Raw genomic sequence first — 16963 nt, forward strand, 5'->3', positions numbered from 1 at the left:
AAATCATTAAAATTACTTGCTACAGGGGACATTCTAGAAACCTGCATAGGCCTGTTGGCGTACAAAGGTCTTCAATAGATGCCCCCAAACCGGTAGCTGTGTACAGCGCTCTCTCTCTCTCTCTCTCTCTCTAGCTCAGTCAGTAGGAACAAAAACAAACCAATAAACCACCCTCCCAAAACATATTTGCAGAGCACGAGACTCTTAATCACAGGGTCGTGGGTTTGAAACCCACGGTGGGCAAAAGATTCCCGCATTCCAGGAGGCTGGGCTAGGATGTCCCTCGTGCTCCTTGCAACTCTGCAATTCTCTGATTCGCTACGTCCAGGCTAAGGAGCATAGCTCAGTGGCAGGGCATCTGCCTCGCATGCAGATGGTCCCGGGTTCAAACCCTACATTCGGCGTCCGTAGGTAGGGCTGGGAATGCCCTTCCTCCGGAGCTTTGGAGAGTCGCTGCAACTCTTGATTCCGATGCCCGGAGTCCGCAACACAGACACACACACACAGCGCCCACTCCCCATCCTGCCGGCGGGGAGGCATCACCTTCCACCCCCCGCCCCCCAAATTCCACTCTCCTGTCCAGACCCAAATGCAGCAGGATGTGACTCTCCTTGAAATGCGGGGGGGTGGGTGGGTGCGTGGGATTTAACCCTTAGCGAGTCTGGCTTTTTTGGGCGGGGGAGGTCTTTGCACAGGGGGAGATCAGACGGAGGAAGGGAATCAACCAGGGAGAGGCGATCACTCAGGCGTTGCTGGATCCGGGGAGAGATCCACTTCTTCTCTTCTTGCTCTTGCAAAGTGGACTTGGAGAAGGGGGGGGACTGTCCCCTCTACTCCCCCCCCCCCCCGCTTTTCTTGCTACGGAAAAGTGCATCTCGGGGTTAAAGAGATCGAGTCCAAGGCGCCTAGAGAGGCTGCAGAGCGAACGGCAACACTTCTTCCTTACCGCGCACGCCCCCGCGCGCCTTCCTGCTTTTTGTGAATGGAGCTTGGAACGTTCGCGTCACCCCACGTGGGCTCCAGCAGCAGCGCCTCCCTCTTCCAGGAGGGCGCAAATTGGCGTTTGAGTGGCAAGCAAAATGCAGTATCCCCGAAGAGGAAAAACCAATGCTCTGGGGTTGCGCCAACTCCTGGCTGGATAGAAGGGGAGCCCGTGCCAATCTCTTTTTCTTGCACACACATCATTTCCTTTTCCTTTTTTTTTTTTTTTACAAATTTAAACAGATAAATGTATATTTTGGATTTGGACTTAAAAATTATCATCGACTTCCCTCTACCCACCCCCCATCCATGGTTCATTTTATTAACTCTTTTCTACTACATAATCTAGGGGACACGGGTGGCGCTGTGGGTTAAACCACAGAGCCTAGGACTTGCCAATCAGAACATCGGCGGTTCAAATCCCCGCAACAGGGTGAGCTCCTGTTGCTTGGTCCCTGCTCCTGCCCACCTAGCATTCAAAAGCACATCAAAGTGCAAGTAGATATATAGGTACTGCTCCAGCGGGAAGGTAAACCACGTTTCTGTGCGCTGCTCTGGTTCGCCAGAAGCAGCTTAGTCATGCTGGCCACATGACCTGGAAGCTGTACGCCGGATCCCTCGGCCAATAAAGCGAAATGAGCGCCGCAACCCCAGAGTCGACCACGACTGGACCTAATGGCCAGGGGTCCCTTTACCTTTACTACATAATCTATTCCCCTCCCCCACATTCTCGTTTCCCCAGTTTTATATCAAATTTGTGTTAATTGCTCTTTAATTACTCCATTAGCCTGTCCGTGTTGCACCAAGTTCAGGATCTGTGTGCTTGCCTGATGATTTTATTTCACTGTGTGTGTGTGGAAGTATAGCTCAGGCGACCCAAAATAATCAAAGAGACAGAACAATTCCCCTATGAGGAGCCTTTGCAGTGTCTGGGGGATTTTTAATTCAAAGCAGGGCAGTCCAACCCCTCAGACCAAGTGGGCCGCAAGAATACCTTGACACGGGACCCAGGGGCCACTCACCGAATTAGATTTAGGGATGTGCGTTTATACTCCCCCCTCCATATCAGCACAGAGAATATTTAGGGTTCAGGGAAGGCTTGCAGTTTCGTCGATTTATTTAGCATGTTTCTTTACTTAAGCAAATGCAATTCAAGATTACAAAGGAGAAAAATGTAAGTTTATCAAACTAATACAGAAAATGCCACCTAGCAAATTAGGACAAAAGAAAACAAATAATTCCCTAGGCGTAGGCCTGATTCTATCAACAAGAGAAGACAAGATTTTGGGGCCCCAAAAGGTGGCAATATCTATACCCCGTCTCCCCTCTGAAGAGGAAATTTTTACAACACATTCAAAATGGTTGGTCATCTTCACAATTGCCAGAGGGAAATATCTCTTTTAGACCAAAGGAAAGCTATCCGATTTGTAGGAGATCTGTACACATAAGAAGAAAGCAATCGTTCTATTATGAAGGCTACACATACAGCTGTTTTCATCAAAACATCCTTTACTTTGATATTTGATGTGCTTAGAGTAAAAGTTGGCACTCAGTAGATCTGGATTTCTACCAGGTCACATAGTTCCTTTTCAGTCTAGACAGATATTAACTGGCACATCGGTCCTTTAATTTGCTGAGCGGTTTGTTATAAAGATTTTCTTGTTGACAACAGAGAGACGCTTTGAGGCTTGGCTTGTGTTAAGAAAGGCCAGGGGGTTGGAACGCACTGCTTCGCACTTCTGTCAAGGGAGCTCCTGGGTTCTTCGCCACCTCTCTGAACACTGAACTGAATTACGCTGGAGAAAATGGGGTATTCTGGCTCTGTGGTCTAGGCCTGCTCCTTTTTCTTCGTGGAAGAACACAGGACATCCACAACAGCACAACAAACCACTGGTGGGTATAGGTATTTGTGGGCGTTTAAATGGCCCTTTTGTGATTTGGAAAGTTATGAATGATTGACACCATATCGGCAGATCAGGATAGCGATACGACTGCCCCATAAACAAACCAGAATCATTGTCTAATGACACCAGATTTAGTCCAACCACCATGCTTCAACTGTGGATGAATGCGGTATAATCTGAATAAGCGAGACATCTGGAAGAGACTATAGGCTTAATAAGGCCTGGACAGAAGCTTTAACCACAGTGATCAATTCTGCTGTCTCTCTCCTTATATGAGAGATAGTAAGGGCCTCACTGTGACAGAACTTCCGCAGAAGTGGGAGGCTCCATAACGGTCAAACCAATCATGGAAAAAACTGGGCTCCCTCACCTGTTTATTACAATTTTTCAATAATACATATAGCAAAAATGTTAGTATGCATTTCTTATTCCGTAACTTTCTGTAATAAAACAAAATGAGACAAAAACAAAGGTGGGGGAAAGGAAAGAGCAAGACATAAAAGAAGCTAAGAATCTGCAAGTGCATGGAGCTATATAACAGGTGATTGGACCAGATGACCTTTGGGGGAGCCTTCCAACACTACAATTCTCTGATTCGAGGGAGAGAGGGACTTTCCATTCGTGGGTCAATACATTTCATTCTAATTCAAGTTGTTGCAAATTCCATGCTATTTCATACGGCTGATCCACTGTATGGGTTCTTTGATGTGAAGTAAGTTTGCAGCTTGTACTGAAGCTCTTTCCACACTCAGCGCATGCACAGGGTTTCTCTCCCATGTTGTTTTTCTGATGTAAAGTAAGACTCCTACGAGAATTAAAACTCTTTCCACACTCCAGACATTTGTATGGTTTCTCCCCTGTGTGGGTTTTTTCATGTGAACTGAAGTTTGCCTTTCGACTGAAGCTCTTTCCACACTCCAAACACGTGTGTGGTTTCTCTTCTGTGTGGATTCTCTGATGTTTAGTGAGTGCTCCATTGTCCATGAAACCCTTTCCACACTCCAGACATTTGTGCGGCTTCTCCCGTTTATGGATTCTCTGATGTGAAGTAAGGTGCCCAGTTTGACTGAAGCGCTTTCCACACTCCATGCATTGATATGGTTTTTCTCCTGTGTGAATTCTTTGATGTGAAGTTAAGCGTCCATTTTGACTGAAGCTCTTTCCACATTCGTGGCATTCGTATGGTTTCTCCCCCGTGTGGGTTCTCTGATGTAAACGAAGGTGTCCACTCTGACTGAATCTCTTTCCACACTCTTTGCATTCATATGGTTTCTCCCCTGTGTGGGTTCTCTGATGTGAGGTTAGGAGGCCACTCTGACTGAACCTCTTTCCACATTCACGGCATTCGTATGGTTTCTCCCCCGTGTGGGTTCTCTGATGTAAAGTAAGGTGTCCACTCTGACTGAACCTCTTTCCGCACACTGTGCATATGTAGGGTTTTTCTCCCGTGTGGGTTCTTTCATGTGAAATAAGGTTTCCAATGTAACTGAAGCTCTTTCCACACTGCATGCATTCATACGGCTTCTCTCCCGTGTGGGTTCTTTGATGTAAATGAAGGTGTCCACTCTGACTGAAGCTCTTTCCACACTCCGTGCATGTATACGGTTTGTCTCCCGTGTGGGTTCTTTCATGTGTACTAAGGTTTCCCATGAAACTGAAGCTCTTTCCACACTGCATGCATTCATGCGGCTTCTCTCCTGTGTGGGTTCTGCTATGAGCATAAGTCCACAAGCATCTATATGATTTCATCCCTGTGTTGGCTATTTGATGTTCAGTAAGTGCTCCCTTAGCAAGCTCTTGCTGCACTCCTTGCATCTCCCCTGCTATAGGCTCTGCTATATTTATTTAACTTTGGTTTATTTTAGAATATTCCCCTTCCCCACCCCAGGACCCTTTCCCTTGCTTATTGTCCCTTTGTCATATTCCACTGGGATCAAGATTTCGTGGATATCATCAACATGGAAGGATTTCTCTCTCTGTGTCTCTGTCTCTCTGGTTTCCTTTGTGCCTCAAATGTATCCTTGGATTTCTAGATGTCCTTTTTCTTCCTTCTTTCTGCTGACACCACAGATGATTTCCTATAATTTTATTTGTCCTGCTTATGGCCTGTTTGGGGAAATAAGAAATGAACATGAAAACCTGTTAGGTGTTCAAGCCTGCTACTCTTTATTTATCATCTCCAGAGTTCTCTCTCTTCCTCTTTCTATGCCCTGCTGAATAAATTGATTATGCTACTGTCTGAAGACAATAACATAAATTCCTTTCTGGTCCCTCTTGATAATAATAATAATAATAATTTTTTATTTATATCCCGCCCTCCCCAGCCAAAGCCGGGCTCAGGGCGGCTAACAACAATAAAAATAATACAACATTCTAAAATCATTTCATTATAAAATTAATTCAAATCAAATTGATGGCAACCATTGGGCTAGAGGTCTGTGAAGATTGCCAAAGGAGGGAGTCAGGCTGTGCCCTGGCCAAAGGCTTGGTGGATACCTCTCTTCATCTCCCAAGCACATCTCTCGCTTTCACATGTGTGGGTTTATGAGGAAATTTTTATTGGGAGGAAGGTAAGGGAGTAAAACTCTGAAGGGGTAGAACAGACTCACTTCTTAGGAGAAAAGAGAAGATTGTTATCTAAATTTCAGTGTTTTTAGCTGGGAATGTGGAGACTGTTTCATTCTGGGGGCATTGAATTTGACTTTCACAAGTGCCATCTGTGGGCATCAGATTAGTGAGCCCAAAATCAGGCATACAGACAGCCTCTTGAGATCACCTGACGTTTTTAGTTTAGGACTGCTCTTCTATGTTTTTAAGGTACTCCCTGCTTTTGTCTTAGAGATGTCAACTTAGAAACTGTTATGTTCTCGGTTGCCTTGTGTTGCACACCCAATAATAATAATAATAATAATAATAATAATAATAATAATAATAATTTATTATTTATACCCCACCCATCTGGCTGAGTTTCCCCAGTCACTGGGCGGCTTCCAATCAAGTGTTAAAATCAATGCCACAGTAAATATTAAAAGCTTCCCTAAACAGGGCTGCCTTCAGATGTCTTTTAAAGATAAGATAGCTGCTTACTTCCTTCACATCTGAAGTTCCACAAGGCAGATGCCACTACCGAGAAGGCCTTCCGTCTGGTTCCCTGTAACCTCGCAATGAGGGAACCACCAGTAGATAAACTGAAGTTAAAAATGCATACCTACAAATAAACAGTCTCGTAATATATCTTATGGCCTTGTGCGTCCTGCACAAACATCTCTCCCCCGCACAAAAAGCAGGAGATGAGCTCAGATTTCAGCAACAGGGCCGTTCTTCCTGAGAAAGCAAAAGCATAAATGCTATTCATGACATTCACGAGACCACATAACATAAAAGACCTACATTGGCTCCCAGTACGTTTCTGAGCACAATTCAAAGTGTTGGTGCTAACCTTAAAGCCACAAGTGACCTCGGCCCAGTATACCTGAAGGAGTGTCTCCACCCCCATCACTCAGGCCGGACACTGAGGTCCAGCACCGAGGGCCTTCTGGCGGTTCCCTCCCTGCGAGAAGTGAGGTTGCAGGGAACCAGGCAGAGGGCCTTTTCGGTAGTGGTGCCCGCCCTGTGGAAACGCCCTCCCATCAGATGTCAAGGGAATAAACAACTATCCGACTTTTAGAAGACACCTGAAGGCAGCTCTGTACAGGGAAGTTTTTAATGTTCGATGTTTTACAGTATTATACTTTTATGTTTGTTGGAAGCTGCCCAGAATGGCTGGGGAAGCCCAGTCAGATGGGCGAGGTATATATAATAAATTATTATTATTATTACGGCTGCAACAGAAATCTCAACCACACTCACGCCAAGGTTGCAGGTTCAATCCCCGTACGGGAGAGCTGCACGTTCTTGCATTGTAGGGGGTCAGACTGCATGATCCGCAGGGTCTCTTCCAACTGTACGTTTCTACGATTCTAATTCACTGGGTAACATCTGCTGGGTTACTGTATGTGGGGTTCTATGTGGGGCGGCCTTGGGAAAGTGCTCAGAAACGTCAGTGGGCTCAAAAGAGCTGCAGTCAGATTGTTAACCAGGGCTGGTTATAAGACTCCCTTCTTACAACAACTCCACCTGCTAGCAGTCTGCCTCCAGGCACAATTCAAAGCAAGCTATCTTAAAGACTGTATTCCCTCCTAAGAACCTACCTGGGTTTTGAGATCTGCAATGGAGGCCCTTTTTCTCTGTCCTGCTACCCTCCCAGGGAGAGGGCCTTCTCGGTGGCTGCCCCCCTACTTTGGAATTGCCTCCCTAGAGAAGCCAGAGAAGCTTTCTCTTTGCGGTCTTGCCGCCGGCAGGCGAAGACTTTCTTGTCCCAACGGGCTTTTGGAAACTGACTGCTTTTCACTGTTCTTATTTTATCCGTAAGCCGTCTTGAGTCTCTGTCAGGAGGAAGGGGGGGGGGTACAAATAAATATAACAACAAAACAACAGCCGCCTGGTAAGGTGGGCTGGTCTGAGAAAGGTTTAGCTGCCCCAACCACAACCTCAACCTAAAACCGACCCTAGCTGTCATACTGGCCCACCTTACAAAACTCTCGTGAGACTGTACTTCGAAGCCTCAGCCAATAGTTTCTACTTTCTACCTTCGCTGTATTCTTTTCCGGACTCGTAATTTTAGGCATGCCTCCTGAGGCACGTAAAAGTCGCCATGTCTTTTTCATCTGCAATTCTGCTGACAATTTAACAGGATGCAAATTTTATTTAAGAAGTAGTGAGGCCTGCTCTGTGTGTGTATTTGTGTCAATGGTGTCTCCGAAACTTTTTGACACATTACTTGGGAAGACAGGCAAACTAATGCCAGTGTCCTAGAAGAAGCAAAGATCACCAGTGTCGAAGCAATGATTCTTCAACATCAACTTCATTGGACTGGTCATGTTGTGCAGATGCCTGATTATCGTCTTCCAAAGAAACTACAGTGGTACCTCGGGTTAAGAACTTAGTTCGTTCTGGAGGTTCCTTCTTAACCTGAAACTGTTCTTAACCTGAGGTACCACTTTACCTAATTGGGCCTTCCGCTGCCGCTGTGCTGCCGCTGTGCGATTTCTGTTCTCAACCTGAAGCAAAGTTCTTAACCCAAGGTACTATTTCTAGGTTAGCGGAGTCTGTAACCTGAAGCGTCTGTAACATGAGGTACCACTGTACTCTATTCCAAACTTTAAAATGGAAGGTGTAATGCTGGTGGTCAACAAAAGAGGTTTAAAGACTGTCTCAAGGCAAAAAATGTTTTTTTTTTTTTAAGTAGTATAAACACCTCTTGAGAGACTCTTGAGAGTCCCATGGACTGCAAGAAGATCAAACCTCTCCATACTGAAGGAAATCAGCCCTGAGTGCTCACTGGAAGGACAGATCCTGAAGCTGAGGCTCCAATACTTTGGCCACCTCATGAGAAGAGAAGACTCCCTGGAGAAGACCCTGATGTTGGGAAAGATGGAGGGCACAAGGAGAAGGGGACGGCAGAGGACGAGATGGTTGGATAGTGTTTTCGAGGTTACCAGCATGAGTTTGACCAAACTGCGGGAGGCAGTGGAGGACAGAGGTGCCTGGCGTTCTCTGGTCCATGGGGTCACGAAGAGTCGGACACGACTAAACGACTAAACAACAACAACAAGTATAAACACCGGCAATTGGGAAACACTTGCCTGCGAGCGCTCCAATTGGAGAACAGCCTTTACCAAAGGTGTCATGGGCTTTAAAGACACTGCAACCCAGGACACAAGGGAGAAACATGCTAAGAGGAAGGCACGCTTGGCAAACCCTCACTGTGATCAACTCCCGCTTGGAAACCTACATCCCTACTGTGGAAGGATGTGTGAATCCAGAATTGGCCTCCACAGTCACTTACGGACTCATTGTTAAAACCGTGTTTGTGGAAAACAATCTTACTCAGTTACGAGTGATAGAAGAAGAAGAAGAATTTGTGAGTTACCGGAGAGGGTGGTAGTGGTAGCCCCAGAAGAAAAGGACCCTTCAACTCAGCACCATTCAGCTTGGAGCCAGTCCTGCAAGAGAAGCCCAGCTGTTCCCTCCATCAAACACCTGGAGAAGCTCCTTTGAAACTCCAGGTGAGAAGGGAAGCAAATATTTTTTATTTCCTCCAGCCTTTTTAACAAGGCCTGGTTCTCAGGATGCCAGTCAGTTTCAAATGCCACCACCACCCTTTGCTTAGCACAAGGGTAGGCAAACTAAGGCAAGGGGGCCCGATGCTGCCCAATCGCTTTCTCAATCTGGCCCACAGACGGTCCAGGAATCAACGTGTTTTGACATGAGTAGAATGTGTGCTTTTATTTAAAATGCATCTCTCGGTTATTTGTGGGGTGCAGGAATTCATTCATTCTCCCTCCAAAAAAATATAGTCCCGGCCCCCCACAAGGTCTGAGGGACATTGGACTGGCCCCCTGCTGAAAAAGTTTGCTGAGCCCTGGCTTAGCAGGAAGGAAGCCAAACAGGCTCCTTTATTTTATTTATCTATATTATTTCTGTTGGGTCTCTGGACCGTAATAAAGATTGATTGATTGGTTTTATTTATTTTATTTTTTCGGGTCAAGGAAAAAAGCAAGGAGCAGTTCACCTAATATGAAAACAACACAGCTGAAAACAAAGCAACCAAATATCCAAAATAAACTAGACCACAAGATTAGCTTTGAATGCTTTCCTTAGCTTTTACTCTCCTTCCCCAGAGGTTTTTAAGCAGACGTTGGATGGCCGTATTTCATGGAGGCTTTAGATGAGTTTCCTGCACCGCAGGGCGTTGGACTAGATGACTCGTGGGGTCCCTTGCAGTGTTTGTGCTGACCTTTAAAGCCCTAATCAGCCTCAGTCCAGTATACCTTAAGGAGCGCCTCCACCCCCATCATTCTGCCCAGATACTGAGGTCCAGTGCTGAGGGCCTTCTCATGGCTCCCTCACTATGAGAAGCCAAGTTACAGGGAACCAGGCAGAGGGCCTTCTCGGTAGTGGCACCCTCCCTGTGGAACGCCCTCCCACCAGATGTCAAAGAGATGTCAAATAAAAACAACAACAACAACTTCTCTCTCCACTTATACCCAGCTTTTGCAATGCTTCAATCTGGGACTGGGTAAAAGGCGGGTCCAGCTGATTTTAAACGGATCCTCATGTGATTTTTTTTCATTCAAATTAAATAAAACCGCCATGATATTGTAGACCACGGGTGTCAAACACAAGGCCCGCGGGCCGAATCCGGCCCGCCAGACCTCGTCATGTGGCCCGTGGCATCAAGGGTGAGGAAGCAAGCTTCTCGTCCTTTTTACTGGTCCCGACCCAGATTTTAGGGTCCGCACTCCGGCGGAGGCTCTCTGCCTTTCTAAAAAGTGACCCACGTGAACAGCCTTCCCTGCCTGCTTGCAGACAGGGCTCCAACCGACACGCCCCGTCGGCACTGCCTACCGGCTGGTCCCACAACTTTCGCCTGCCTCGCGGGCCGGGCAAAGAGGCTTTCTGCTCGCTCGCTCCAGTCCGGGGCTCACTGCGGAGGAGGCGGTCCCGCGAAGCCAAGCTCGGAGCCGGCTGCCTCCGCCCCTCGGAGCCTCCCGGGCGCGGCTGTTCGAGGGGGCGGGTGGCACGCGCGGCAACGTTTGGAGCCTGAGAGAGCTGCAGAGGCTGGCAACGAGGGCAGGGAGCGAGAGCCACGCTTGGGACGCCGCTCGCTCACTCGCTCGGGCCACAAGAAGAGGCCACTGCGGCGCTGCAGCTGGCGAGGAGATGGCCGGGGGCGCGGGCGGTGGGGCCAGGGGCTGGCTGGGGGTCGCCCTGGTGGGTAAATAGCGGGGCCGGCAAGCGGGGAAGGGAACGGCAGAGGCGAGTTGAGAGCGGGGACCCGGTGCAGGTCCTGCCACAGGCGGCGCGCCCCGCTGGGCTGGGAGAGGCGAGGCTGCTGCCGGTTCAGCTGCGCAGAGTGGGGTGGAGGGAGCCGGCTGGCCGGGCGGTGTGCCACACCACAAAGCAGGGGCGCCTCCCACCCCGAAGAGGACCGCACCGGCATCTGGGCGGCTGGAGCAAAGTGGGAGCCTGCCAGCAACTTGGCTGCGGGAGCCTGGCTACGAAACACCCCCCCCTTCCCACGCCAACACATCAGCTTTCTCCGGGCCGGAGGACTTGGCGGATAGCCCCCTCCCCGGGAGCAACTGCAGCAGCTCGGGGCCCCAGCAGGACATCTTGGCCACCTGCGCCCGCAGTGCCGCTGGGGCTCCCTTGCGAGGAAGAAACTGCTGCTGTCCAAACTGCAGCTCCGTATCCTCCGACTCCTGAGTGAAGCGGCAGGGCGGGGGGAGGCAACATTTGCTTCTGCTCTGCTCTGTTGGGACAGGCTCCTGTCTCCTCCCCGCTGGAGCTCCAGTCTGCCTGGAAGCCCATCTCGTCATCTTTTTAAAAAATCATTATTATTTCTTCTTCTATTCTTATTTAAAATCGTACTGGAATCGGTATATTAAATAGTGTATAGGTTCAAGACAACACACACCAGTGCCTAAGGAAAAATAACTTTGATAAAGTCCTACAGATACAACCGGCCCTTTGAGGGTGACCAAACTGCTGATGCGGCCCCAGATGAATTTGAGTTTGACACCCCTGCTGTAGACCATGTCTTAGTCAGTAAGGTGCTGATTACCAGCACAGTATTACAGCAAGACATCTGAGAGCAGCCTTTTTTAGGGAAGCTTTTAACGTGTAACAGACCACTGTATTTTAATACTCTGTTGGAAGACGCCCAGAGTGGCTGGGGAAACCCAGCCAGATGGGCGGGGTATAAATAACAAATTCTATTGTATTCTAATTCTATTCTAAGATTCTATGGTTCCATAACATGAAAGAATCAGAGCCCCTCCAACTTTCCCCACCACGCCATATTCTCTGCATTGAGGGGGGCCCCATAGGACTGTTGGAAGGGAACCAGCGCTCGCTGCAGCTGGATAAACCTGGATTCTTTGAGGTGGGGGTCCCTCCGCCCCTCTTTTTTTGTGGGGAAGGGGAGGCAGGAGGAGTCCTGCTCCTGCTCCATGCATCCCACTCGGGCAAGGCTGTTTCTTCTGCATCCAGCCTCTTACTTCCACCCCCCCACCCCGTACATCCCATGTCGTCTGAGCTCTGGGATTTGGGGGCCGGGGCTGGGGGGGGGGCTTCAAAGGATTTCGTGCAACGGAGAGCCATGCAGCCGCCTGGCCTCCACTTTGCAGCTCCTTTGAATGGATTAGCACCCCCCACCCCCACCCTTCCTTTCCCATTCCAAAAAATAAAAATAGAATTATCCTCCCCTCTGCTCCTTTTACCTGTTTGACCTCTCCAGGCATCAGCCTCCTCCCCCATCGCCGAGAAGACGATTTCCTTCCCTGCAAAAAAGAAAAAGGGAGGGACTGTGACCCCCCCACACACTCCTCCCCTTTGCAAAAAAAAAACCTCCTGCCCCTCTAGGAATCCCAAAATTCCTGGCCGGAAACCGCCTCTCGCCACTCAATCGCCTCTTTCCACGCATTTCAAGTGCGTTGTAGAGCAAACCCCTATGACTCCTGCCTGCGTTCGAGTGGGAACCGGAAGTGATGGGGTGCGCGCACACACACGAGCATGCAAACACACACAGACACAGAGTGCTGACGAAGGACCGAAAAGAGCTGAGATTTAAGGGGATTTTTGGGGCACGGTGCCGCCAGGAAGCAGTGGATCCGTGATTTTTGTGGTGCTTGCTGTGCCCATGGCTATGATGTTTGATCTGATGGTGACTTTGGGCTGATCTGGTGCAAAAATCATGAGGATCCGTGTTTTTTAACCATGTTTTTGCACCATTGCATCCTCACAAAACAGTGGATGCGTGATTTTTTTGATGCTGCCTACAGACTAAGACATGGTCTGCAGGGACGCAGGTGGCAATGTGGGTTAAACCACAGAGCCTAGGACTTGCTGATCAGAAGGTCAGCGGTTCGAATCCCTGCGACGGGGTGAGCTCCCGTTGCTCGGTCCCTGCTCCTGCCAACCTAGCAGTTCAAAAGCATGTCAAAGTGCAGGTAGATAAATAGGTATCGCTCCAGCGGGAAGGTAAACAGCATTTCCATGCGCTGCTCTGGTTCGCCAGAAGCGGCTTAGTCATGCTGGCCACATACCTGGAAGCTGTCTGCGGACAAACGCTGGCTCCCTCGGCCAATAAAGCCACGACTGGACCTAATGGTTCCTTTCCCTTTACCTTACTGACTAAGACACGGTCTACAGTATCATGGTGGTTTTATTTAATTTGAATGAAAAAAAATCACATGAATTCATGAGGATCCGTTTAAAATCAGCTGGATCCGTCTTTTACCCAGTCCCAGATTGAAGCATTAAGATAAATTTATTGTCATTGTCCGTATATACACAGTATACACAACAACGAAAATCAAACACCCAAAGACCGGGTTCACATACACATTTGCACGTATCTCCAACACTCTCATCCTATTCAGACATAATCTATAAAACATAACATAATCCAGAATATAACATAACCTATTAAAGGCATAACATAACCTAAAACCTATCTCATTCCTTCCTACTCCCTGCTTGCTATTTCTTGCAACTGGCCCTGAGATCATTATTTAGTGCAATCGGAGCTCTTGGATAGCAACTATTCAGAAGGCGTGTGGTTCGTGTTTTCATTGTCCTATATCTTCTGCCCGAAGGCAACAGTTCAAAGAAGTTGTGAGCAGGATGGGTGGGATCTCTCAGGATATTGTGTGACTTCTTCAAACTGCGAGACGTGAAGATCTCATCCAGGGTTGGTAGTTGGAGCCCAATAACATTCTGGGCAATTTTAATTATTCTCTGTAAAGCTTTTTTATCCATTTCAGAGCTGCTCCCATACCACGATAATATACTATAAGTTAAGACACTCTCGATGGTACTGTGATAATAGGACAGAAGTAGGTGCTGAGATAGATTCAGTCCCCTGAGCATTCTCAGGAAATACAACCTCCCCTGCACCTTCCTCACAACCATATTAATATTTGCAGTCCATGAGAGGTCCTCAGAGATATAAATGCCCAGGTATTTAAAACTACCAACCCTCTCCACCTCCTCGCCATTTATGTGCAATGGTAAAAATACACTTTTCTTTCTCCTAAAGTCAATTATGAGTTCTTTGGTTTTTTTGGTGTTAAGCATAAGATTGTTTTCTTTACACCATTGAATTAACCCCTGTACTTCTTTCCTATAAGCAGTCTCATCGTTCTCACTAATGAGCCCCACCACTGTTGTATCATCTGCAAATTTGATGATTGTGTTGGACTTATACAGTGGGGTGCAATCAAATGTGTACAGGGAATAGAGAAAGGGACTTAGCACACATCCCTGAGGGGCTCCTGTGCTTAATACTAGAGTAGAAGAATAGTAAGGTCCCATTCTCACTGTCTGCGGCCTATCAGTCAGGAAATTCCTTACCCACAGACAGATCTTCTGATGTATACCCAAATTGGTCATTTTAAGGAATAACCTGTCTGGCAGAATTGTATTGAAGGCAGAACTGTAGTCCACAAACAACAGCCTTGCGTAGGTTCCCTGTCGTTCTAGATGACTCAGTACAGTATGGACAGCGATGGAAATAGCATCATCAGTAGATCTGTTTCTTCTGTATGCAAACTGGAACGGGTCTAGAGTGGATGGAAGACCAGCCTTAATATGATCTAGCACCAATCTCTCAAAACATTTCATAACGACAGATGTTAGGGCTATTGGTCTATAGTCATTGAGAGATACCACCACTGACTGCTTGGGGACTGGCACTATAATCGATGTCTTCAGGCAGGTAGGGACAGAACCCTGCAACAGGGATAGGTTAAAAATGTCCGTAAATACACCAGCTAATTCTGCAGCGCAGTCCCTAATAACTCGTCCCATGATTCCATCCGGTCCAGCTGCCTTCCTAATGTTAATGCTCCGAAAGGCACGTTGTACGTCAGAGGTCTGTAATAAAAATGGTTGTTTATCAGTAATAGTTTCTGATGATGTGCTGGTAGCCAATGCTGTAGTGACGGTAGTTCCAGTTCCCACCTCGAAGCGACTAAAGAATTGATTCAGTTGATCAGCCAGGTGCGCACTGCTGCTAGCCAGTTCGTTTTTAATATTTTGCCCTGTAAATTGTCGCAGGCCTTGCCATACTCGACGAGGGTCGGAGCTCTCAAAATGCTTTTTGATCCTCCGGCAGTACATAGCTTTGGCATCCCTAATGCCCTTTTTCAATTTGGCTCTGGCTTCTCTATACTGTTGCGCATCACCAGAGTGAAAAGCAGCATTTCTTGCCTTTAACAGAAGATACACATCCCTGTTTAGCCAGGGCTTGTTGTTAGGGAACACCCGTATTTGTTTGGTGGTAGTGACAACATCAATGCAGCTTTTAACGTAGAACAGTACTGTTGAAGCGTATGTGTCCACATTATTCTCCACAAAAAGCGACCACTCGGTGCTCCGAAAGCAATCTTGAAGTTGCTCAGATGCACCTACTGGCCACACTCGTATCTCTCTAGTTGATGGTCTAATTCTGCGTACGAGAGGTCTATATGATGGTATCATAAGTAAAGATATGTGGTCTGACTGCAAAAGCTGGGTATAAGTGGAGAGAGAAGTTGTTGTTGTTGTTTTTATTATATCGCCCTATACCTGCAAGTCTAGAAACTAGAACTCATGGACCTCCAAGGAATCTGAATGTTGGAAGATGGAAGACAGACAGAAGAAAGTCCTCCTTCACAAGGCGTATAATCAAAGTATGATGCTTGCTCTTGCCTGAAGCAGTGATGGCCACCAAGTTGGGTGGCTTTTAAAGATGATTAGACAAATTTGCTGAAGTAGCCTTAAATGTTACCTGGGGAAAATGGGGGCAGAAAAGCCTGTCTCTACCTAGTCCAGTGGTTCCCAACTTTTTCTGGCCGTGCCCCACCTCCCCCCACGTGTCCACCCCCATCGTTTTACCCGGACACTGAGGTCCAGTACCGAGGGCCTTCTGGCGGTTCCCTCACTGCAGGCAGAAGGCCTTCTCGGTAGTGGCTCCCTCCCTGTGGAATGCCCTCCCACCAGATGTCAAAGAGAACAACAACTACCAGACTTTTAGAAGACATCTGAAGGCAGCCCTGTTTAGGGAAGCTTTTAATGTTTGATGTATTACAGCATTTTAATATTTTTTTGGAAGCCGCCCAGAGTGTCTGGGAAAGCCCAGCCAGATGGGCAGGGTATAAATAATAAATTATTATTATTATTATTATTATTATTATTATTATTATTATTTCTAAAATCCTAATGCCTCTTCCCCCCTGTGACATATAATCCTTATTATTCAAAAAGTGAACTCCTATTCACATGGAGGAAGCCAAAAGGTTAATAACTCATTCTCGAATTGCCCCCATGTGGGGCGTGTGCCCCACGTTGGGAACCACGGGTCTAGACTCTGGAACAAGGGAAGAAAAAAAATGCTGAAAGGTCTTTTGTCTTAGAAAACTTAGAAAACAAAGTGGCATTTTCCACCCTGTTCCTACCATCTGGATTTTTCTGGATCTTATCTACTGGATTCCAAATTCATCTCTCAACTATCCCCTAAGCTAAGCCCACAGGAAACTGTCTTTCCACTTTTTCTTGGTGTTTTCATTTTGTTTTCTTTCCTCGTTTCTTAAATGCCTAGGTTCAATATGCGCTAGAAGTATTGTGGTGTCAAAGCTGATGTCCTCAGAGGCGATAGCAAGACCTTGTTAATCCTTAGATACACCCTGGGTCTCTCTTTATTCTAGGTCAAGACAGCATGAATCCTATTCACAATTTAATAATCATCTTCTTCTATGGCGATCTCTCGCAGCCAAGTGAGACAAGTCTTCATCCTCGTCATCAATAAGATGAAGAGGTCTTTGATTCCAGTGGCCTTCATTTCGCCTTGGAGGGATTTAGATTTTTAAGTAATCTAGGGATTATAGTCATGACGGAAGCCTGCCTTCCTGTCCGATGAATGCGGGTGGCTGCTGCTGCTAGAAGATGACAGGGAAAGTTCAGAGAACACAGTAGACCAGCATGACACACCC

The 16963-nt window shown here is 47.3% G+C and overlaps 1 protein-coding gene across 2 annotated transcripts; it reads right to left on the minus strand.

Annotated features, from left to right (window-relative positions):
• Positions 1-2080: 2080 nt before the first annotated feature.
• On the minus strand, positions 2081-12335 carry LOC309364965 (uncharacterized protein). 2 transcript variants are annotated; one of them, XM_081903020.1, is made up of 4 exons: positions 12212-12335; positions 8857-8929; positions 7076-7309; positions 2081-4991 (listed from the first exon to the last, which is right to left on the minus strand). In XM_081903020.1, the coding sequence occupies exon 4, from the start codon at positions 4698-4700 to the stop codon at positions 3522-3524; it is 1179 nt and encodes a 392-aa protein (XP_081759146.1). In that variant the 5' UTR covers positions 4701-4991; positions 7076-7309; positions 8857-8929; positions 12212-12335; the 3' UTR covers positions 2081-3521. The 2 variants fall into 2 exon arrangements, with proteins under 2 accessions (XP_081759146.1, XP_081759145.1); XM_081903019.1 differs by lacking the exon at positions 8857-8929.
• Between the last annotated feature and the right edge of the window lie 4628 nt (positions 12336-16963).

Source organism: Podarcis melisellensis, assembly GCF_964234715.1.
Source record: "Podarcis melisellensis genome assembly, chromosome: 2".
In the NCBI taxonomy this organism is placed as follows: Eukaryota; Metazoa; Chordata; class Lepidosauria; order Squamata; family Lacertidae; genus Podarcis; species Podarcis melisellensis.

Coding starts and splice junctions, on each gene's coding strand:
- LOC309364965 (XM_081903019.1), bottom strand. CDS start 4,700: ATGCAAGGAGTGCAGCAAGAGCTTGCTAAGGGAGCACTTACTGAACAT.